Source organism: Castor canadensis, chromosome 7 (genome assembly GCF_047511655.1).
Source record: "Castor canadensis chromosome 7, mCasCan1.hap1v2, whole genome shotgun sequence".
Taxonomy (NCBI): domain Eukaryota; kingdom Metazoa; phylum Chordata; class Mammalia; order Rodentia; family Castoridae; genus Castor; species Castor canadensis.
Genome location: NC_133392.1, coordinates 33,594,496 through 33,619,369, shown reverse-complemented (window position 1 = coordinate 33,619,369; position 24,874 = coordinate 33,594,496). Strand labels below are relative to the sequence as shown.

Genomic DNA, 24,874 nt, shown 5'->3' with positions numbered 1-24,874 from the left:
AAGAAAATAGGGGAGGGGACACAAGAGGGCTCCGAGGCCTGGACATGGATCTGAATAGGCAGAGTTTATCCCAGCTGTTAGAGGTTCACCTGCGGCCAATGCTCAAGTAACAGGTGTGTAGGGGTGACAAAGGTCTGCAGGCTTCATCACATAAATTACCTTTAGTGGAAGCTGAGCTGGAGGGTCGCTTGAGCCCACTCAGGCCCTGAAGAGGGATGTCACCACCTTCCAAGACACTTTTATAAATCTGCCTCTCATTCTCCAAGCTAGTGAGATCCCCTGGGGCCCCATCTGATTCCTTCTTCACTGCATGGAAGTTAGAAGAATATATACTGCAAATAAGGTAATTTTAAAAAAGAGAAAAGGAAAAAAAATGATTAAAAGTTAGCATTTAAATTTTTATCTTTTTAACATTTTCTAAAGAGCCTATGTGACCAGCTGAGAAAGAGAACTACTTTCTGGTGTCCTAATCAACCTCCCTCCTTTCTAAAGACTGTGCCTATTTACACAGAGATTTCTACAGACCAAGACAGGTCCATGGGGCCTTGGATGCTAAGGAATCTTGTCCAAACAACAAAGCTCTCTAGCTGAGATGACTGCATTTGTGCTTTAAAAGAATAACTCTGCAATACATTGCCTGGGGGTGGGGGTAGGAGGAAAGTGGAAAGAGGGACTGGGGTCCAGTGACTACACACACGACAGTATAGATAAGTGTAGGACACATGGCTTCAATGTGTGGCCAGCTAGTATCACCTACTCAAAGTCCATTTCTTGGATAAGTTTTCTAAGTTATTCTTCATGATAGTTTTGGCTGATGAAACATTAAAATCAGCAACAAAACGAGGAGAGGTCCAGCTATCTTGGCTCTCTAGGAAAATTAGCAACCAAGTAAACTGGAACCAGGAACCAGGGATTCTAAATTTACTCTTATCATCACAACCAAGTTTTTGCTTTTTTTTTTTTCTTTCTTTTTTCTCCTCCAAGGCTGGATTTGAACTCCCAGGCTAAAGCAATCTTCCTGTCTCATCCTCTCCAGTAGCTGGGACTACAATCAAATTTTTCACTTGCTTCTTTCAAAGTTTTTGTTCAGAATATTATGACATGTATTATGTACACAAGCTGTTGCACAATTATATCCTCCATTTATTTCTTCTTGTTAAAATCTAGGTTATTTTCAAGCTACTACAAATTCTTTTTGGAATAAGGTGGAGCACAGACAAAAAATTTATTCACCAAGCCCCTTCCCCTAATCCCAACTATTGTATGCCCTCACCTACTGGTACAGTGACACTGACTCATGTAAACACACACCTTCTCAGAGAAGTGGATGATTTCTTTCTCACAAAAGTACATAAGTTTCTAGTAGGCCACTTTTAATCTACTACATTCAGTTTACTGGAATCATGATGGATTTGTCAGCTCTGTAGACCCACAGCTTGATGGAATGGAATTCCTTCACTCCAGTATTTTATAATCTCTTCAAACACATAGAAAAGCTTAAAGAATGATGAGTGACCACTCACATCTCCCCCATTTAGATTCTATAAGGAACATCCAGATATATTTGATTTATCACACATCTGTACATCTATTCTCTCTACATGCCAATCAAGTGAGGGAATTTTTTTGGTATTCCACCAAGCTAGCCCTTCCTTCTTTCTTCATAATCACAGATAATGAAGGCAATAAATCCATATGCCACCCAGTGAGATGTCCTATGTGGAAGGCAGTGTGCTAGGTGCCCAATGATTATCCTCTCTTTAGTTCACACACATAATCCCACTTCTGCCATCTTTCAGATAAGGAAATGAAGTATTAAAAGATTGGGTAACCTGTCAAAGCAGACACGATTAGCAGAGAGCAGAACCAGAACGTGAACCATGCAATCGAACACCAAGCGGATGGTATTCTCGACTTGTTTTAGATAGAAAGTTTGTCTATGATGGAGGAGGCAGTGGTTCACACACTGTAGGAGCCTGAGGGAGCTCAAGGGTGCCTGAGCTTCATTTGTGGCACTACCACAAAGCATCATCTGCTACGAATACACCCAAGACAAATGGCATCCTGATCCAGTAATCAGAAATGAAAAAAATGAGGAGCCACTGTTAGAATATGGTGATGCCTCTACCTTAGAATAGTCAAGTACCTCTGAGTACTTGCCTCCAGCACTAGTAATGCCCCTTGCAGCAGCTGCCACTGACTAGTCCTTGTGCTATTTCAGGGACAGCCTAGGGGGAGTCAGGGCTCTTCCAGGTTCTCTGGCCTAGGTGAAGGGATCAACTGGTTTCCCCTCTCCTTGCTGAGAATCCAAGAGAAAGGAAAACCAATTCTCCCAAGGCTGAAAACAGGAAAACATACAAATGAAGTGAGTCTGCAGAGCAGGCTCCAGAGTTCACTTCTTACTGGGGAAAACCTCAGAGAGGGATGGGATGGTGCCAACCTCTGTCCCCACGTTGTATCCTTATTGGCAGGACTCCCTGGACTATAAGGCCCATGAATACATTTGACAAATATGTATTGAATGAATAAAAGGTCACCCAGGGCCTTGAACAACTACTTTGAGCTGTGTCCCCAGCCCAACAGAGTTTCTAAAAGTAAAACTAGAGTACATGGTCTGATTGCAGATGTGTCTTAATATGTGAAATTCTGAAGTTAGAAATTCTTCCCCAAAAGGTTGCCTTATTTCATCACTACTTGTTGGAGTTCTGAGTTTTAGGTTCTTCTAGGGCTATATTTTTTATTTTTTCTGGGCTACTCTGGAGTAATTTTGCTTCAGCACACCACCAATGGAGCCACTGCAAACATTTAACCCAACCTTGATCCCAGAGTCTTTTCAGATGGCCTATGAAGAAAATTCTCCAAGAGAGTCAGCAGGCGCTCATCCAGAAACTTTTATAAAGGACCTTCATAACTTGACCCTTGTACCAAGTTCCCTTCCCCTCTACCAGAAGGTCCAACACAAGCACCAGACAGAAGCGAAAGGGTCTTACAGGAAACAGAGGTGACGCTCCCTACAGGTAGAGAGAGATCCAGACCTTGTTATCCACGTGGAGAGAATGCCTGGCAAAATTGAGATATTCTGTGGGCAACAGATACACTTGGCTTGAAAGAGAGCAGCTAAGAAACACTCTTAAAGGAGTTCAGAGTGAATCAAGAAGTTTGCCATTCGATGCACCCATAGTTACTGCTTGTACCATAGCTGGGATCCTATATTCTGAGAATGCTAGAATAGGAAGTGATCACAACAGAGAGTCAATTTAGGCTTAAATCTTATACTGTTTTCCTGCTGGTAATTTAATGCAACATGTTGAGAAAGCTACATACCACTTATTTTGAATAACCAATGTGTATGATATGACCTTGTGATTCTCTTGCATCTCTTTTACTTTTAGTTTTTTTTTTTTTGGCACTGGGGATCTTTTCATACCTCTATCATTAACTTATAAGTCATCTGTGTAGTTTGTATATGAGTGACTTCAAAATATGTTTTGATTTGACCCAAAGAAGCACCAATAGGTCTCTAGTCTTTGTTTTAGAAGCCTGAAGTCTATGAAATGAAATATAACCTGAAGGGATGTGAGGAGAAGATGGGGTAGTTTGGCAAGCGTGTAATAATTAGAGTAGGTAACTATATTTTCTCATTTTCAAATATTTGAGTTGCCATAAAATAATTTTTGATTTTAATTTTCAGTACCAAATAAATGTGTATATAAAGAAAAAGAAATTCTTCCCCAAGTATAAAACTTACTTAGGGATCCCAATTCCTATGTCAGTGACCTGGAATCATTACAAAGGTGAATGGAGTTCACTGCAGGGAATCAGGACAACCCAAGCTGAGGTTCTGGTGAGAAAAGCTATCAATTCCTGCTAGGGAGCTGAGGGAACTCTGAAAGGGCCTTGCAAGGCTATGGCACTATATACCAATTTTTAAAAATGCAATCTCATCTAAACTGGTTTTAACTTGAATCTCCTAATTAAAAATTCTGGTAACACTATGTTTCCCTTTTTTTGCATAAACCCAACATTTGCAAAATGATCTACACATAGATGTCCTTTGTCTTTGCTAATCAGCAATTAAGATGACTGGGGTCTATTGTGTGAGTGGACATTCTTTAAAGCCCTCAGCACTGGAGAATGTCTGATAGCAGCTTCCATCCTGCTGCCCCTGCTGTCCTCTGAATTGCTTCAGCATCAGTCAGAACATCCAACCCATCTTCCCAAGTTCCTCCTAACTTCGTTCTCTTGTGATTCTTGGCCATAACTGGCCAGCTGACCTCATACCTCTCAACCTCACCAGCCAGCCTACTCTGGCTGTATTCCATCCAGTATCACCAGTTCTTCCTGCTTCCCACAGAACGACAGACCAGCACTCAGGAAACCTCTCAGAATGGAGTTACTATAGCCAATTGTTTTTTTTTCTGATACCAAAGCTGATAAAACAAAGCTTTTTCCAGATGTGTAATATTTTGCAACTGAGGTACCTTTATTTAAAAAGAGTATCTAAGTGCTCTGAAACAATGTTTTTTAAATGCATCATCTCCATCAGCCCTTCTAATGCTGCAAAGAGAAACAACATTTGTTCCATTGTTCAAAAGAAGAAACTAAGGACTACAGTGGTGAAGGAATTTGCCTAAAGTCAAGGAGTTGCTATGTCCAAGTAGATCAGAGAAGATGAGAGAAGCAGCCTTGGACCCCTAGCTGATTGAGAAACACACAACCAGGATTAGTGGTTACTGATAAAAAACAAAACACATCAAGTTCAGAAGCTCCATTCTGAGTGGCCTGGATTCAGACAGATTTGGGTTTAGACAGAACAAGCCAGGAGTTGACAATGTAGAGGATTCAGCCTCTGACTAAGATGCAGAACTGGCTGCTGAGTTTCAAAAGGATTCAACAAAACACACTCACTGGAAGAATAAGGTGAGTGAATACAGCAATCATCCTGGGGCCAAAACTGCTTCCAACTGTGATAACAGACAGGCTCAGAGCAGTGGACAAGGTCCTAGAAGGCCAGGTTCCAGTCTGACTTCAACAATGACTGTGGATCAGCTGAGGCAAGCTTGTATTGTTGAAAAACTTGCAAACAGGTTGTTTCTCCAGGCCTCAATTTCTTTCATCTACAAAGCTAACAGGTTTGGTGAGACTGTCTAAGAAATCCACCAGCAAATATGTTATCTATACAGACCTTTCTTTTGGGCTCCAGGCCCAAACTGAAGCATTCTAGACATCTGCCTTCTATATTCAACTGCCTTCTGGACATCTCCACCTGCATAGCCCCCAGGCATCTTAAGCCCAGCATGTCCCAAACTAAATCCAAGTCAGAAAGCCCAGAGAATCAGTCCTTTCTCCCTCTCTTTGGTCTGTAATTCTAGTCACCAACTCTTGCTTCCTCTGGAATCCACATTAATCCCCTTGCTCTGTCTTGCTGGTTATGGCTTTACCATGGCTCACCTACAACCAAGTAAATAGCACCTCTCATCCTCTTACCCCCTCACTTCAACCCCGCTTCTGGTTATATTTCTAGGAAAGGTATCAGCATGGCAGTCCAGTGATCATTTATTTATTCAAAAAATATTTACTGAGCCCCTACCACGTGTCAATCACTCACATAGGTGGAGCAGACTGAGTAGGGAACATAATGACAAAAGCTCTAGCCTCATCCTCATGGAGCTTACTTCACTGTTCGGACCACTTGGTGATTTTAGGAAGGAAAAAGCAAAAAGTAACTCTTAACTGTGGCCATAGAGGAAGAAGTCTAGACAGTCCTCTAGAAGTTTCAACTTATAATCTTTGTACTGCATGAAAATTCCATTTTTTATATTTATATTGTAGTTATTTCACATTTATTTGCAGCTCTATAAAGCCTTCCTTGACTTTTCCTCCTCCACAAAATAAGAGGTGCGCACTCAGACTTAGGTCTCATCACTGCATTTACCATACTAGATTCTGGTTGTTTACAAGTCTGTTTCCCATGTGGTACCCTGAACCTCTTGCAGGCAGGCAGCTTATTTTACTAACCTTGCGTGCCTGGTGTCTAGTGCAGATGTTCAACAAACACTGGAGTAATAAATGATTCTAAAAATCGATGACTTACCTGCACACAAATTTCTGAAATATTTTTAGGGCCCATGGAAATATCCAATGTTTCATATAGTTCTTCAGGTTATGATTTTGTTTTGTTCTGATGAAAGCAAGAAAGTCTCTCGATATACCATCCTCACCCTGGAAAGAGCAGCTTTACTTGAATGCCATCTACTGGCCAAATAGAATAAAGCTCTTTTGGTTAGGCAAAGAAAGTATCAGCACTAATCAATGCTGAAATGGTAAGCCCTAATGAGTTGCTCTTGCTACAAATTTATAGATCTGATAATGCTAGAGAAACAATATCCCAAATTAGAAATATATTGTGATGGTAATTCTAAAATACTTTTTAAAGGAAAGAACTAGATATTGGGACTGTGGGTAAATTTCTTCCTCTCCGTTCCTGACTTCTTTTAGTACTGTGATATGTAATCAAGGCTAATTAATGAAATTCTAAACTTCAGTCGGTCCAATACATGAAAGGGGTTTAAAATATCAATTCTCCAATTGTCACAAAGTTGTAAACTTGGGCCATCTGTGTTTCCTCTTTCTTCATTACTTTGGCTAGGTTAAACCTGACCAATGTTTCCTTCAACAGGTCGTCCCCATCTGTCCAGTGAGGGGGCTCAGGTCATTGAGCAAACTGCCAGCCTAATGCTAAGCAAGTGGACTCTATTTCATTAGGACTGCAGACCCATTCATTTATCCAGCATTTATTGCACACTTTCATTTGTGTCGAGTACCCCAGTTGGGCTGGATCCTCACCAATTCCAAAGGAGAAATAATTTTACATGTTTGACCCATTTTATCCTGCCAAGTATTCCAGGAGAGCTGGCTATGGCCGAAGAACAGGAGTCTTTAGAGACTTGTTTTAATGATATAAATAAGCGAGGTTGGTAAGATAATACATCATTTTGGACAGTAGGAGTGTCCAAAAATAGTTTGCTCTTTTAAAACACTTTACATTAGTAGCATTCAATCCTACTAACCCAATATTACAAAGAGTTGCTTAAATTGTCTTTTACATGTTCAAAAACAGCAAACCTTATTGTGCCTTCCACTATTTTGTTACCAGATGTGAATAAGTATGGTGCAGGAGAGACTCTATTGCTCACAGTAGTCTCCTGGTTTACAGTGTCACTGCTAATTCTGAATGGGGCACACATAAGCCAGGTGAGGAACTGTGGGCATTACAGTGGCTCAGTGTGCCATTTACTCCCCACACAATGGGGATTGAAAATAATGTCTGTTTCTGGAATGCTGACAGGATTAAATGAGTTAAGGTAGATAAAATGTTAAGCATAGGGCCTGGCACATAGCAAATACTCAATAACCTGTTAAAATTATTTTATTCAAGACTGATGCTCCTAATCTTGACTGCCCATGGTAGCTACTTTCTCTTTTAAATACTTTTAACCCTTAGCCTGCACTTTATTCATATTGCCTTTCATTTGCCAACACTCATTGTGTGTGTGCATGCGTATGTGCGTGTATTACCCAAAACTCTCAGGGGAGTATGCCCACATTCCTATTACAACAACTAGCATAATGCTTTAGTCCAGTTGAATTAAGGAATTCACTCAACCAGGCAACCCAGAAGGAGCCTATTCGGCCTTGTGAATTTCAGGAAGACAGAGGTACAGGGGAGACCAGGCAACAGGGTCAACATTGGGCAATGCTAAAACAACAAGGGCAGAGAAAGAACTGGTTGAAAAGTCCAATCAGGCCCTGTTGGATCAGGAAGGACAAGTGGCAAATTCAGGACAAACAGGCAGCCTTGGGGACTAAGGAGAATTTGCTTGGAGCTACGACCTGGAGGAAACTCTTTATCTGTAGGTAGCCTGAGGTCATCTGGAAGGCTTCACTTCTGAAAGCCATAGCCCTAGGACCTAGAAAGACCTGTGGCTTGTTGTCACCCTAACAGCGAAAGGCACAGCTCCAATGGCAGTTATGGAGAAAGCCTAGGGTGAAGGGAGAAAGGAGAAAAGGTCTCAGCCCTGAAGTTTCTGTGACATACCGACAGCTTGTTCATCACCTTCACAGTGAGTACAAGAGACTTTATACCTTGCCTTCTCCAAGATGGGAACTGACTGTCTTTGACGATAGGTATCTTCTCCCCTAGCCATTACCTTAATATATTTTCTCAATTTCTTATTATGCTCCCAGGCATCTTAATTATGAAGCATACATATTTACAGAAGAATTAACATAATGGGCTTAGCTAGAGTCTTTTTTAAAAATTCACTACCCTAAAAGGATTAAAGTTTTTTCAATTTTTCAACTGAAATAGCAAAATCCCAGCTGACTGACTTTCAAATGAAACTCTGCTTACCAAGTGCATGCTTTATCAAGGTAGGCAGGACAGAGTAAAATGATTGTAACGCTTGCCCCCAAAATCCATGAACTCAGCATCTCTGCTCATTGTGGCTTTATCAACCCAGATGGAACAAGTAATAGTCATTTTAAACAAACTGACTACAGAAGATGGCAAAAAGATGAGGAAACTCTTACCAGAACTAGCTGTTTTCCCATATTTATTGCGTATGTCAGGCAACCTGGAGATGGAAGGCCTTGCCCTTAAGTTTATAACTCATTAGCAATTAGAAAAATACAAGAGTATAATTCAGGCATATGACAGCAAAAGTAGGAGACAGAAGAGGTACTAATATGCGACTGGGTATGGGAAGCTGTGTTCAAACTCACTCATACAAGCTAAAATGTTTCTATTTACTATGCATCTCCTGGGGTGAGGGCAGCACTGAAAGTTTTCAACATGGATTAATAGCTGTGGAGCAAAATACTGAGAAAGGTAATCTGGGAGAGGTCCACAGTGGTTTGGGATGTTGGTGGTTACCCCATGAAGTGAGTGGGGGATATGTGTGTCATATAGCCACAGCCTCAGAACTGATACAGGGAAGCAAATCTGTATGTATGTGAGAATCAAGTAAGTTGGTCCCCTCTTTGCCCCACATTCCCTATGTCAGATCTGGCTGGAGAACACAACCTCATTATCTTTTTTTTTTTAACCAGGTTCAGCCCATCCTAGCTGTACTTTCTCTCCCCAAGAATCCACCAAGGAGAACTCTGATTCTAAATGTAGACAAATAACCTCACATTCTAAAGGTAAAGACCACAACATAGGGGAAAGTTAATTAAAGGTAGTATGAACCATCACAAAATTAATTTGGAAGAGGAGAGAACTAAAGAAGAATAATTTGAAGACTACAACTAGGTTGCTACTTACCACTAGACTATATATCATTCAATGTATACAAATAATGGATACAGTAGATGGGTATAAAGGAAACACTTTGGGTCTAAAATACAAGCTTCTCTCATCTCAGTTTTAACATTTATGCACTATACCATGTAAACAAAAGAGTAACTACTTACTATCCTGGAGGCTCTGAAGAAATGTCTGGAGTGGGGCTGACTGCTGAGCTCTGCAAAAGTCAAGAAGAAGAAGAAAAAAAAAAAAACCAACAATGTAGATGATTCATAGGTTTCAAGCCAAGGGAAAAAGAGAAGGCACTTCATTTCCCTCATCTAGATAAGGACCTCTGGGAGACAAGGGTCTGGACGCAAAGGTTCTGGTGCTAGCAGAAGGCAGTGCTCTTCTTTGGGAGGAGTATTTCAAGGCAGTGGGCACTCCTATGCTTGGGATTTTTGCTTCCTAGTAGATTTCCTAGTAGATGCAGCCACCACTATCTGTGTGGTTCAGGAGATGGGCTCCTGGCTCACAGTCATCTCCAGTAGCAGCCCAATGGGCAATGACCCACCACCAGGCCAACGTGCACAGCACACCCAGCCCTCAGACCCTCCTGCCCAAACCATTACAGATCCCTTTCATGCACCCCAAATGCCACACCCAGAGAGCCACACAATAGTTTAGGTACAGAATGCACTAAAATGCATTTTAAAAGACCACACCATATTTAGCTAATCTGTTTATGCCTTCAGATTTTAGAAGTGTGGAAATGAGGAGAAACACAATTTCACAAAACCCACTAATGACTGTATCAGCATGGATGAGGGTATGCTTTATAAAATTACAGGCCACCAAGAGCTACATGCAGAGAAAAAGCAGCATAATTATGTAGTTTAGGATTTCTTTTATTGTCTTGGAGAGAAAAATGTAAAAGGTTCAATATATATTGTGTTCAATAAATCAGTGTAAAAGTTAACACTAAAATATTCCTATATGTAATAATGACCATTAAAAGGAAAAAAGCTATCTGGAGAAGAGACATTTAGGGAAAGGAGGGAAAGAGAAAGAAAAGGAAGAGACTGTGAAAGAGGGAAAAGGAGATGACAGGGAGGAAAGCAGTCTTCCTCAGGGGCTTACCCACCCAGCCCTCTGCCTGCCAGAGGGCTGCTGGGTTTGAGTCCTTACATCTTTGAGGACACCTCTGCCCCGGGATGAGGATTCTATCCACCTTATCACCATTAGCACCACTCTTAATTCCACATTCATGCTACAGCCCTGCTAGCTGCTCTGGTCTTGCCTACTCATCCTCTGTCTACCTTTTGGCACCTGTGCCATTCTGGACTCTGAAGACCTTGCCTTGGTCTCCAAGTTGGAGACCAAGTTGTTCCAAGTTGGAACAACTTATGCATGACCCTGTGTGAAGTTCTCTGAGAACAGCCCACTTACTTACGTACTTCCACAATCATATCTTCTTCTCTCTTTTTTTGTGGGACTGGAGTTTGACTCAGGATATTGTACTTATAAAGCAGGTACTCTATTGCTGGAGCCACCCTTTCAGTTCATTTTGCTCTGGTTATTTTGGAGATGGGAGTCTCACAAACTATTTGCCTGGGCTGGCCTCAAACCATAATCCTCCCAACCTCAGACTCCCAAGTTAGGTGTGAGCCACCAGCTCCTGACCAATCACATCTTTTCAATCAGTGCTGCACCCCACATGGAATTCCCTAATTCTTTGCGATATACTGTAACTCCCATCAACTACTCGCCCAACAACTTCCAATGTCTTCAAAAACTTCTTATCAAATCCTTGGGTCTTTCCTGGGAGTCCATCTTTTTGGACCTCTCTGGAGCACTTGAGTAGTTCTCATCTTTCTCTCTTGTTCCATCAATGATTTCTCCCACCTCTCTTAACTGTTTTTTCTATGACTCCCTTCTTCTCATCTGTTATCCAACATACCAATGGACAGCTGATGGTCTCCCATCTTTTCATGTGCACATGTGTGTATGTGTACTGATGCTAAGGATCAAATACAGGGCCTTGTGCACAAGACACATCCCCAGCTCTGGGTTTCTTGAGACAAGGTCTCACTATGTAGCCCAGACTGGCCTTGATTCAGAATCCTACCTGCCTCAGCCTCCCAGGAGCTGGGATCACAGATGTATACCACCATGTCTGGCTTCTTTTCTCTTAATATGAACGCTTCTTCCTTCAATCTTTCATCTACTCCCAGGTTGGGTATTTTCATTTATTCCCAGGGCATCAAACACCATCTCTTTTTAGGTGACTAATCACCTTCTTAAGCCCTTGCCTCTATCATGAGAGCTAGTCTTACAGTCCCAACTATTCTGAATATTCCCCATGTGACACCCAACCAACACCTCAAAAGTTAATTACCAGAAACCAACTTCCTCACCTTGTCTCTGTACTGATTTTATTCCCACCTTTATGCGACAAACTGATAGCCTCATTCTTCCAGCTGCCTGGCCCAAACTAAAGTTGTCTGTTTCCATCTCTTCCCTCAAGTCATTGTTCTTCACACCAATTAGTTAAAATGTCCCATTGCAATTTCCTTGATGACCTCTCACCCCTTCCCCATAGTACATGCTCTCACCACCACACGCCTGGACTACTGCAGAAGTCTTCTTGCCCCCTCAGACTCCTTCAATTCAACCTTCTCCCTTTAATTCATCCTTTCTAAACCAATGACACGAATCTCCCTAAAACAATTCTTTAATTACATCACTGGTTTGAGGGCAAAACCCATCATGTCCTTAGCCATATTTCTAGTCAGGTTCAACTCTCTTTCCCAAAACTGCCTCCCAATATTCCCACCTAAAATTTCCTATTCCAACAGAATTTGTCTTATTCCTTACATACGTACTTCTTCACTCTTTCTAATGCTTTCCTAGGGCATCAAATGGATACCCTGTACTTTTGCCACATACCCAAGTTCCATTTACCTTTTAAGATTTTGGCCAACTCCTCTACAAAGACTTCCTTGATTTTCCACAAGATTTGTTTTTCCTGGCTCTTAGAGCCCATACAATTCACTTATCCATGAACAGGCACAACTGTGTTCATTGTTGGAGGTCTTTCACTTATGAGTGTGACTAAACTGTGAAGTTTCTGAAAGCAAAGTCTTTTTAGTGTGGGTGTAGGGGTTCTGATAGCATGCCTCACATATATTTAGGACTAATAGGCACCAGTCAACTGAACCATTATGAAGACGGCTCACGGATGCATCAGATGTTTCTTTGTGCCCACTGTGCTCTGGGCAGGAATGTGTTCCTAAGAAGCAGGCTCTGCCCTAGGAAGGTAACTGACAGTTGAGCTGCGTTCCCTCCTTGCGTAGTTACAAGCTCTCCTCTAACTGTTTTTCACTACATTGAAAGTGCTTCCTGATTCATTTTTGAAAGGCCTCCCATCCTGCATCCGGCCCATATTAGGACTTACCTGAAGTCATAGCTCTTACTCCAGAACTAGCTATGATCACTTCCACCTTGGCCCTTCAATCCCACAGTGGCTATACCAGGTTCCAGTATCCACCCTCATTAGAAACTCAGTATCCAGATTCCACCTTCCCCCAGCCCCAATCACCTGTCTGCCTCATTTGTGTGCAAGTGACTCACCTCTTGTGCCTCCAAGTTTTGAGGGAAGGCCTGGACCTAACCACTGCCCTGCTGGCTCCTTCATCTTCCAGTGACTCTCTGGCTCTCTGAATCCTAGCTTTCCTGACTCAATGCAGCTGGCTGGCTTCTGGCTCTCTTCTCTAGGAGTCAGAAAACCACTTGGCTGCTACCATACAGCCCTGGTTTCTCTACCCCTTTTCTGTTGGGAGACTCTGGCAATCATAAGACTTTTTGTATCCAAGTTACTAGTGCTGTTAGTCTGACTCTTAACATTATGCTACACCTAACATTAGCAATTTTCACTTTCTTGCCATATTTGTAGACCTTCTGGGACTTTTCAGTAGTGCCCACATTCCCTTTTTATTTTCTCTAAAGATATCCTTTCCTCATAGTTTTGTCAGAGAGCCCTGGGACACTTCTGAAAATATTTGGTTTCCTCTTGGAAATCCATTTATCTTGGACTGACTCTCGCCTACCTTTTAATAAGCCACATTTTGCTATAACTCCCTTTAAAAATATCAGTGAAAGCTCAGTTCCAAACACTTGCTTGTGCCCAGGCCATCTAACCTTTGTAGTACACATTTTCATGGAGAACCTTCTGACTTTACTAATGACAAACACCACTGCTCTGGCAGTGACTTGCCCATAAGAGGCACCCAAATCACTGCTGCAGTGTCTTTGACAATAACCTCTGAGGTTGGCATCCTCTAGAGCCCCCCAAAAATACAAGGAAGATGTCTAAAAAATAGCTCCCTGAAAATATGGAGAAGGTATACAGAGGCAAGGGAACTTCAAAGAGTCACTCTCTGAAAGTGGGGGGGAAAAGTCACCAGCCACTCTGCATATATTTGAAAAACCCCCTTTAAGGAAGATGCCAAGCTCAAATGGAATCCAAACAAAAATTAACTGGGGGAGGGGGTGGGGTCTAAAGCAGGAGTCAGAAAACCATGCAGTTTAAAATAACCAGCATTACCATCTGTCACCTCAGCTACATCAAAACCATAGAACAGAGAAGAAAACAAAACAGCTTGAAAAGAAACTGATGGCATGAGAAAAACTGGGAAGTACCTGTGGCGAGTTTGCACTGGGAGCTTTATTAATCGTCTCCATTTTTTCTAAATCTGCCTCTAACTCTGTTTGGCAGAGGTTGAGATCTTTTTCTAGATTAGTCTGGTTCAAGAAAGAAAAGATGAGAAAGAATGTTTTAGTTTAGAGGAAAGGGAGACAGAATGGAAGGTTAAGTTTGAAAATGAAATTTTTTAGTGTCATACTTTAATAAGGCCACAATGCTATGACCTAATCACAAGAACTCACTAGAAATTAATTAAAGATGTAAAAACAGAGAATGTGACATTAGGCATGTACAATAGAAATCCCAAGTACCAGAGCTACAAAAATCTATTCTACTTGCTGACAAAAACTACAGATACCACAAAAACCTACCTTTAAGGACAGGCCTACTTTCTCTCTTGTCAGAGTATGGTGGCTGTGATAAATATTCTATGTTAGAAATAAATAATTGTTTTAAGTGCTCTAAACATTCATATGTCTTAGCAACTTTGTTAAATAGTTTTACCACCAAGCCAAAAAAAAACAAGTTACTAAGTTAAAAAAAAAAGTGATTTAAGAAAAGAAAACAAACCCACAACACACTCACACCAACCAAGGCTAGAGTGCACACACACATTCCACGGAGGAGGCACAGCGGAATTACCTTTCTATCCTCTCTAGGAAGGATAGAGCAGTCTCCAGGAGTATAATCCCATATCTTTTTGGGAGGCTGACGGGAAGCAGAGGAAATGAAGAAATGAGCATAAAGACATAAAGACAAACATGGAGGCTGGTTCAAACAAAGAGGGGGACACTAGGAAAACTGTACCAACACAGAAAGGCAAACTCAAAACAAAGGGCCGGGGATTCTGCCTGAGGACACACAAAGGTGTGCCACAGGGGGACCTCACACCACTAACTAGGAAGGGTGTTTCTATGTCTATGTCTCAAGAGCAAATCATGGATTCTAAATACTGATACCTTAAAAAAAAAAAAAGAAGAAGAAGAAGAAGAAAGCATTAACACAAGTTTGAACAAAATTACAAATTTTCAAATTCCCCATTGTTTCAAATTAAGATTGACACTGGAGATTCTACATTTTTGAAACAGTTTTCTGTACTATAAAAAAATATATATATATACCATATTAAGAAGTGTGTGAATCTAGAAGTTTGGCTAATAGAGGCAAATTGAACTAAATGTGCTTTCTGTGGTTTGTAATGATGAAATTCATGTAAAAACAGGTACTAAATATGGGTGTTAAATAGTGCACTAGACAATACCAGTAGTTTTAAACTCTCTTTTTAAAGTTTAGCTAGATTTTGATAATACAGCTAGTAGTAGAGATACACTTTCCATCCTCCTTAGTAAACAGTTTAGACTTAGGTTAAACAGTATACTGCAAGGTTATTTTTGCCTTCTCTTTGAAGGTTAGTATCAGAGCTGCACTTCTGCATAGAAATCTGCCAGGAGGCTGTGGTAGGTTTATCAAGGGAGGGGTCTGGAGTGTAGGATGTTCAGGAATTACAAGGCACTTCTAACTGCAACTGTTCTCCCACCAAGAAGACCCTCTTGTGCCTACATACACTTGAAATCTCCTATATTATAGCCTCTGGGAGATGAAAAACATGAGATTATTAATAGCTCTTAAAATTTTATGCAAATTTCTTGACAACCAGTTCTATGGAAGGATTCAAACTAATTTACATTGAGAAATTTTGCCTTGATTATGTGGATGGAAATCATATTGATTTCTGTAGAAATTAGAAGAAAAAGAAGAAAAGCCTGATGGCTCAGTTTTTTGTAATGAATCTACAATCTAATTCCATGATGCATACACCACTGATAGCAACGGTAATGTCATCTCTGCACATGAATGTTTGGCATTTTGTAAAGTAAGTGACACTAGCAATTGTCATTCATCATTAGCACTTTATACACTCAGATGGCTTGTATGGGGAAGTACACTTTTTAAAATCACTTATGTTACCCCTACTCATTTCTTTGTCACACACACACACACACACACACACACACACACACACACACACACACATAAACCCACAAGAGAGTGTTTACATATTAGATTGATTTTAAATAATCATCCCCCAAATGATCTCTGGAGTCTTCGATTATTTGCTATTCTATGACAACTGATTGAGCTAAAAGGTATCACAATCAAGATCTTGCTGGAATTTTAACTAATTTTGGGTGGTGTTAAGAGAAGGAATTGAGGAAGAAAGTTGTTCAGGTAAACGTCTAGTATCAAAGTTCTGGTAGGCTTTACTCAGAAATAGTTCTGAGTTGGTGTGAGCAACAATAATTTTTTAGAAAAGAAGAAATGTTAATCCATTTCTTCATTTAGTACAAGTTTTTTCTTCATTCTGCTTCTGAATGGCTAAAATTTTTTCCAAACAGACTTCTATGGTTTATGCCCTTTTTATTTATGTCTCTTACTCTTTTGTGGTACATAGTGGTTGGGGCAGGAAGAGAACAAAAACATTTCTTTCTATTATACCCTCTTACAAAACTCTGTTCAATAAGTCCACCGTTAGATGCCTCAAACCATAAAGAACTGTTCATCTCAATGATATTCCTCAGGATAGAGGCACTGATTAAGTTATCTTGGCAAGTCTTCAAAATCATTAACTTTTAAAGACCTGACTAAAATGGATCAGTCCCATTACAAGGTCCCATTTTACAAATGGACTGTGCTGTCAACATTTACTTGAGGTAGCTGTATGGTCCTCAGACCATGGTGTTTAGTAGAAACTATTAATTTACCCAATTTTCAGGGCCTATTTACTGTATGCTGGGACTAAATCACTGTCTACTGTCAAAAATTATAATAATGGAAAACAAAATAATACCAATACCAATTAATTAGAAAAAGGTTTCTTTTTTTTCTTAAAAGCTAATTATTTCAAATAAAACTAGTTGAGTCACTTGGCAAATGAGAATATGGCTAGAAATCTGTGGATTCTGAAAGGAATTTCAAAGATTAACAGAATGGACTTTTTTTTGGTAGTATTGGGGTTTGAACTCAGGGCCTCACACTTGCTAGGCAGGCACTCTCCCATCTGAGCCACTCCGTCAGTCCCAGCATGGACTCTTTATGAAATAATTTAAAACTAATGGTTATTGCTTTCCTTGATGAAAGTATGGTCTTGTTGTTACATATGCCAATCATAGTGTTTATGAAGGGGTGGGGAGAACTATGTATATTAAAAGCAGCTTTAACTGAGCAGATTTTAAGGAAAAGGAGAAAAGGATTAAGATACTGCTCAATATTTTCATGTGGAAAGTATTACCTGAGGTAGAGTTATGTGTAAATGTTGAACAGAAGAATAAAAAGGGAGAAGAAATGAGGTGTACACCAAAGCATTGAATAGGGGAGGGGAAAGGAGGGTGAAGTTTGGGTTAGATGCTCATCTCTTCACTGTCTCTAGGTGGCGCTCTTCATTGAGAATAGCTCAGCTGCCACTGGGGGATGTGTCCAGAAAGGACCAGAAAGGAGAAACACCTGTTCTTATAAGCAGGATGATGCCAGTTAGGGGCTCCTAACTCAGAAGACACCTGAACTTCTAGTTCAGCATTGCTAAATCAAACTAGCAATTTCAGCTGAACTTCTTTTTGTCTTCATCTTAATGAAAAATATTTCATAGATTTTAACATTTTACTAAATATAAAGTTAATTCCAGTTTGTAAACAAAACTATCATCCCAAACCACAGTAATTCAAAAGCTGGAGTCAATGCTTAGAGTCTCATACAAACAGCTAACAAAATACTTTATTTTTATATGCTTAACTCTAAATTCTTTTTTGCATTAATATTAATTAAGACTTTAAAGTAACTAGAGTTTTAGAGCCAATCACCTTGAGTGGAAGGATGAACTCAGTTTTCCTTCTGTTTGATATTACTTTGGGTGTAGAGCTAAGAAAATCCTCCTTTAAGAGCCAAAATCAATCTGTACCAAAGCCAACTCAGCGATATCATAGGGAAGCTGCTGAACATTGGGCTGAGCACTGAAATTGCTAGAACTCATGGCCTCTACCACAAACATTAGAAAATATTATCCTGACTCACAGAAAGCATTCCCTAAAAGCAGCTTACAATGGAGCTGCACTTGTGGGTGATATCTGCATAGAGGGGTCCTTTTTGGCCTGCTCTGGCACTGGACTTGTATATGTGCTATAAAAAATGCTATTTGAAATTTGAAGAAGGGACAATACTGGTCTTCTCAGTGCATACTGCATTTTCTTTTCTGTCTTCAGCATGCCATAAGACTTAGGTAAAGGCAGTGAACCAATGGCAGAATAATGTCATCTACAAGCCATGTGATATTTGTTGTTGCTGTTGGATGGTCCTAGGACAAGCAAATGATCTAGTTGTGTTCTCAGGGATATTCTGGCAAGATTTACCTCCAGAACTCAGTATCCTTTCTTGCTGAAGTAAAGTAAGGAAAACTTACAGGTTGTAGTGAGAGAAGATGATCCCACTATTGACAACCAACATGACTGTTCCTCACTCCTGAATTTTTTACACATAGATTTGATTCTTTAGTAGCAACAATGCATTATTTAAAAAGGTGTATAACCACTGAAGCTATTAAACTTACCGGTTTCCCAAACTCCAATTCCGAAAAGAATTTATACCAAGGTTCATTCTTTAAATCTATCTCTTCTGGGCTTATATCCCGACTCTACAGGGGTTGGTGACAGAGAAATGGAAGAAAGAGAAGGATAACATTATGCAAAGATTACACAGGAACAGGCCAGTAGAGATGCAGTGGTTTCCAGATATATACAGCAGCTGTATTCAACAGCAGCAGTCATCCATTTTTACATCAGAAAAAAAAAAACAAAATAAAACAGGGAGCTGAAACAGAGAGGATATGTTTATAAAAACAGGGAAATTGAGGTAGGGAGCAGTGAGTGACTCATTTTCTGTCCTGTGGCAGAGGAAGATGTACTGGTGATGCTTTTCACAACAAAGCTGAAGATGGGCACAATAGCATTCCACAATAATTTCCAGTACTGGAAAAAAGAAAGCCTTTATTTCCTTTAGCAAAGAACTATTAATTATGAGCAAATAAACTGGTGAGCACACCAAACATTTAGCATGTATACCAGTTGAGCAAAACAGTTTTTATGGGCTAGTACAGTTTTAGTACTTTATTTACAAGGTTGCCTTATGGTTTTCAAAAGAAACACAAATATTGACATTTATAAAAGCCAATTGGTTAATACTGCATCTTTAATGGCACATGAATAGGTGAGATACCATGTCCCATACATGGTAGAGTGAAAGATGATATAAGTTAAAACAGAGGACACAGTGAAAAACATTTTAAACAAGCATCTGTGGGAGATGAGTACAGACAGAATATACTTTGTGTTCTAACAAATAAATATTAAAGAACTGGGGAAAAAATTAAATGAGGGAAAAGCTGGACAAGACAGATAACAGAGCAGGGGGAAGAAAACTTCTGGGTTAGATTTCTCACTTGTAAACTCTAAGAGGTATTATATAGATTAATAATTTCACTCCATGGGATTTAATATTTAATCAAATATATATAAAGTTCTGAGGAATAACATATTCCTGGAAATAATTAGTTGGAAAATGAATTCCTGGAATGCAAATCAGGTTTTCCCTTTAATAAATTGGAGTTATGTTACATCAGACAAAAGTGTTTGAGGTTCATAGCTTAATTAAATTCATATACATGTTTATGAAAAACTTCGAAAATCAGAAAGCTAAATGGTGATTTTCTCCAACAATCTGAAATTTTAAATGTACATATTTTCTAGTGAGATATTTTCTAGTGAGATTGAAAACATCATGCATGAAACTTAACTACCTCCAGGATCTTGAGAAAGAATACTCTCAAGGTCCATGTACAGGTCTTCAATGTCACTACATCATAAAGTGATTCTTGCTGGATGCACTTTTCTTAACAAATCAGTTATCTCTTTTGAGGCTTGTAGACAAGGCTCCACACTGTTTTGGGCAACTTTTACCAACCATTTCTTCCAAGATTCTTAGAAGAATCTGTGTTATTCCTTCAACTTTCATTATGGGTACAGGAAGATATGGATCTATGGCAGAGCCACTTTGTTTCACTGACATTAAGCTAAGATAAAATCAGAGGGAAATATATAATGAACCACAGGGTCTGTTCTCTTGTATCCAGATAAACATCCTCTGATTGTCTGCAAGGACCTTGGATTTCAATCTTGAAGGTGAAGGCTTACCTTCCCCACAGTAAATGAATTCTGTATTTATTTAGTGAAATGAAACACAACACCTACAAAGGTCACAACTATCTGGCAATGAAAGTTTAGACATTGGGAAATTCTACATCCCAAAATGATGGTATTTCATGAAACTTACTTCATATTTTCACATTTTTACAAAGACTATTTATAAACTGATGTCTGGGAATAGGTTAGGTCTTTAAAAAAATAAATAAATAAAACGTACCAACTATTTTGGAAGACTGCCTGAAAGTTTTGGTACTTACAACCCTGAAAGAATTAACCTATTTTATTCCTGAATGCTGCTTATAGATTGTTTTACTGACAAGGTTAATGGCGTGTCAAGAATAAAATCAGGGGGTATGCCAAACAACCTGGGTCCAGAACTTTGGGTCCAAAGCCTCAGTTCTTCGAGCTGCTCAGAGACAATGGTAAAAAAGTGACACTACACAGCACTCCAACTGCATTTGAGTTTTGCAGGTATAACCCAGCTGTACATCCAATCAGGGAAGAAACCAATAGCAAACATCCTTGGGGATACAAAGAAGGATCCCTGTCCCAGCAGGCATAGCAAATTCCATCATGGCAAGCTCAGTTCTTTTCTGCTATGGACTGTTCTCTTCTAAGTTTGGTAAAATTCTTGGAAAGTGCAGGGAACTTGCCAGAAAAGTGCCAACTTCTCAAAGACAGTTTTCAGCTGCAATGAGAGCCAGAGATCAGCTTCAAGTTTCAATTAAATAAATAATCTGAATGTGGTATGTTCATTTGCACAAAGCTTTATCATGCTCATAGCTCTTGTACCCATATTATTACACTTGACCATCTCCTTGGTACTTCATTACGGTTAGCAAGCCAGTAATATTTCTATTTAGGAGGTTCAAGAAGGTCAAGTAACTTGCCGCAAGACATACAACAGAGTCAGAACTAGAACCCAGAATCCAGATTTCTCAATCCCTGGCTCATACACTACACTACATTCCACTTTTCCTTGCTCTAAACAAGAAGGGGCAGACCTACTGAATTTGCAGACGACAAACTAGCAGGGCTAGTGACTAGCTTGAAATGCCAGAGAAGGAACTCAAGGTGACAGTGAGTTGAGAAGAAACCAAGTTGGGGATGTCCTTGCTACTATACACTTGTAGGAGCAGCAGTCCCAACATCAAACCCAGGGCTTGGTGTGATAAAGTGTTTTCCTCTATGTATTTGTTGAATTGAGCTCACGTTCTATAAGGGATTTTAGAGGAAAGTATAAAGGAATGAAGCCCACAAAAGGCCAGTTTTGACAAGGAAGGGACCAACCAATAGATCTCCAATTCCAAGGCCAGAAGAAAATAAAATGGACTTTTACTATAATAAGGGCAGGACTGAGTAGTATTTAGATTGTCACAAGTCTGCCAAACAGGTGAACAAGTCACTGAGGCTGTGAGTCAGTGGGGGATTTTGAAGGTGGTATTGTTCCACAGGTCATGTGTTTCTCGGTGGTATGGTTATATTCCAAGAGCAAGATGAACCCTAGCAGCCCACGCAGTCTCCATTCACTTCTTCCTACTAGCTATGTATAGCCGCACTATGAGGTCATCACCTAAATTGCCAGAATTAAGCAAATATCAGCACCACAAATAGAAGAAAAAAAGTTTTTTTTTCTCAACATGAGATAATACACATCTGAAAGCAAACTTAGATCCCACATCTGTTGCTCATTAGTATACTTGCAAATTTAATTAAATTTTTTTTTTGGTAGAGCACTAGCCTGGCAAGTGTGAGGCCCTGAGTTCAAACCCCAGTACCAAAAAAAAAAATTAATTTTCAAAAAGTGTGTGTGTGCAGGGGATGCCCAAACCCTGACAAACTAGATATGGCTTGCTTGAAACTCACATTCCAACTCTTCTGTTCATGTAATAAAAATAGGAGGAAAATAAAGGGATCAATTCAACTACTGTGTAGGGTAGACTGTCAGAAGATTAAGATTCAATTGAAATTCCTCTCTAAAATTAAAAATTTCTTTTTGGAAAAATAGAGCTAAATTGGGTGAAAGGCACTGAATTAAACCACTGGATGACAGGTTCCTCCCTGGTCTGCCTTTGGTACTTATGTCCCATTCTGGATGGGCCTCAGGGATGGCACAGAACAGAGGAATTTCTGTGTAGAAACCCAGATGGTTCTTTGCTGTCTTTGTGTAGGGCCTGCACCACTCCCTAGAGAGGCCTCCATAGGGCACTGTTTGTCACTTTCCAGGGTTGTTAAAATAATGTCAATGATCCCAAGAACTGAGTTTTGGAAGATATTCAGACCATTGTGGTATCAATAAGAAAAACAAAATTATGTTGTTGTTTTCATAGTTCTGATTATGGTAAAATTACCAAGAGTAAGGAAAGAAAGTGGAAACGAAGAAATAAGAAAAAAGATTTGCCTTTAGTAAGAGTCATGACAACATACAAATGGTCACAATGCCAAAACAAAAGCATCCAAAGACCTACAAAGTTCCTTAAATCATTTAAATGTATTAATATGTGACAGTGGGCCCCAGACTCACTTTTTAGTATTCTTTAGGAATATGCCTGAAGAACACGACTTTCCTTCCGAGAACCCCTGGGTGGAAGGTTATCATCCATGTTAATTATGTTCTAATAAAGTAGGAGGCAGAGGCAAGATCCTCTGCTCATCTCTGAACCTTCTGCTTAAAATAACTATGGTGCACAGTAAATGCTAAAGAAAGACAACTCTAAAAGTATCTCTGAACTGTTGACCTTTTTTCTAATTAAAATTACTTATCCCTCTGTGTTTTTAAAGATGTCATATTTTTACTTTAGTGAAAGTCAAATCAATTATTCCTTAAAAACATGTAGAGCAGAAGAGGTGGAGGGAAAACAACTTGAACCCACATTTCAGAGGCCTGTTCGCGTTCAGTTTGGTAAAAGCATTTAATAAAATCCAATCCCAGCATGATCATTCCATTATGCAGTCACAGCCGGAGGGCGGCAATGTTTACAGAGTTTGGAGAATCTCTTTAACCACTATCAGAAATCTGAACCAGCTTTTTCTAATGAAGGATGAATAAAGGAAGCATGATTGGCAGATATGAAACTAATCAGTTTTCATAAAGTCTTCTCCTTTCACAAAAGAGGCTATTTTCCCAGGGTGGTCTTCTATGCCCATGCAGGCCATTTTCCCACTCAAAATTGCTTGGTGATCTGAATTTGTACAGAGACCCATAAATCAGACCAAATACAAAATTAGTTCTCAGCATTGCACTTGTCAAAAAAGGAAGACCTAAAAGACACATTCTAATAGTCTGGGGCTTTTTTCTCAAGTTATAACATGCTATTAACTATTTAGCTTTTAATGATGTACTAGTAACTTCTACAAAATTTGTGTGTTCATATAAGAGTAACTTAAAAAAACCTGGCTTTATTCCAGTCAATAAGCCTGAAAAATTAATGATTAGACATTAGAAATAAAACAACAACAAGACCAATCTTTATCTTAGCAAAAAAATTAAAGTAAGTTAAAACCATGCAAAAAAGGAGCAACAAAACCATAATAACGGGATTCTTTAAAAAGCAGACTTCCAGGACTTATTTTATGAACAACTGCAAAAATGAAAAGGGTAAAAGTACTTCTTTCATTGTCTTATAAACAAAGCAAGTCTATCTCAAGAGGGAGAGACTATAATTCAACTGCACAATGCATCCAGATAAAAGAACATGGGCAGAGTGAGACAAAAGAACTTTATTATGCACATTACCATCTTTTCGTTGGTCAAAACGGAAGACTTGCCCGGCTGGTATTCGTAAATGCTTTTGGGCTCTGCACGGTATTTTCTTGTATCCACTTTCTTATCTGGGGGCTCCCAGTTGTTTCTGCAGAACGAAAATCCTGTAAGAACTATTCTCATGAAAATTGGCATCAGCTTTTGACATGGGCTGATTTTGGTTGGCTATAGTGTAATCAAGGAATTTTTATATCCAAAGCATAAAACTGGAGTTAGGATGAACAATTTAGTTGTGCTTCTATGCTTCTCAAAACAGGCAATTATATCTGTCCTGGCTTCACAAAGGACTTCAAGCCCTGTTGCTCAAAACCAGGCACCAGGAAGTGGAGAGAAGAAAGGAGATCATTTATACATACTTACATATATTTATATTTCTCTATAATATCTAGTTCAATCAAAGCTTGCCCTAAGGCAGACATGGTGGCTCATGCCTGTAATCCTAGCTACTTGGGAGGTAAAGACAAAGAGGATCAAGGTTCAAGGCTAGATAGGGTAAAAAAGTTAGCAAGACCCCATCTGAATAAAAAGCTGGGTAGATGGCATTCTCCTGTCACCTTAGCTATTCAGGAAGTATAAATAAAAGAACTGTGGTCTACACCAGCCCAGGCCTAAATGTGAGATCCTACTGGAAAAATACATAAAGCAAAAAAGGGGTAGGGGTGTGGTTCAAGTGGTAGATTACCTGCCTAGCAAGCACAAGGCCTTGCGTTTAAACCCCTGGACAGCCACAAAAACAAAAAAGCAAACAAACAAACGTGTCCTAGAAAAATCTTTCATCTTGCTCTGCTCTCATGACTTTACCATTTCCCAAAATGCCTGTACTTTCCACTCACAATAGTGCACAGAGGAAAAAATGGGCCCTGAAACCATTA

At 39.7% G+C, this 24,874-nt stretch overlaps 1 protein-coding gene across 50 annotated transcripts in view; it reads right to left on the bottom strand.

The window, feature by feature from the left end:
• Sorbs1 (sorbin and SH3 domain containing 1) overlaps positions 1 to 24,874 on the bottom strand; it is a 234,557-nt gene that overhangs the window by 39,538 nt on the left and 170,145 nt on the right. For 23 of the 50 annotated variants that reach the window (XM_074078642.1, XM_074078660.1, XM_074078661.1 and 20 more), the window contains 6 exons: positions 23,976 to 24,090; positions 18,589 to 18,672; positions 14,634 to 14,699; positions 13,988 to 14,089; positions 9,475 to 9,524; positions 160 to 332 (listed from right to left, as the gene is read on the bottom strand). In XM_074078642.1, coding sequence (XP_073934743.1) covers positions 160 to 332; positions 9,475 to 9,524; positions 13,988 to 14,089; positions 14,634 to 14,699; positions 18,589 to 18,672; positions 23,976 to 24,090 — 590 coding nt within the window. The remainder of the gene's footprint in view (positions 1 to 159; positions 333 to 9,474; positions 9,525 to 13,987; positions 14,090 to 14,633; positions 14,700 to 18,588; positions 18,673 to 23,975; positions 24,091 to 24,874) is intronic. The other 27 variants (XM_074078664.1, XM_074078682.1, XM_074078665.1 and 24 more) reach the window with 3 other exon arrangements.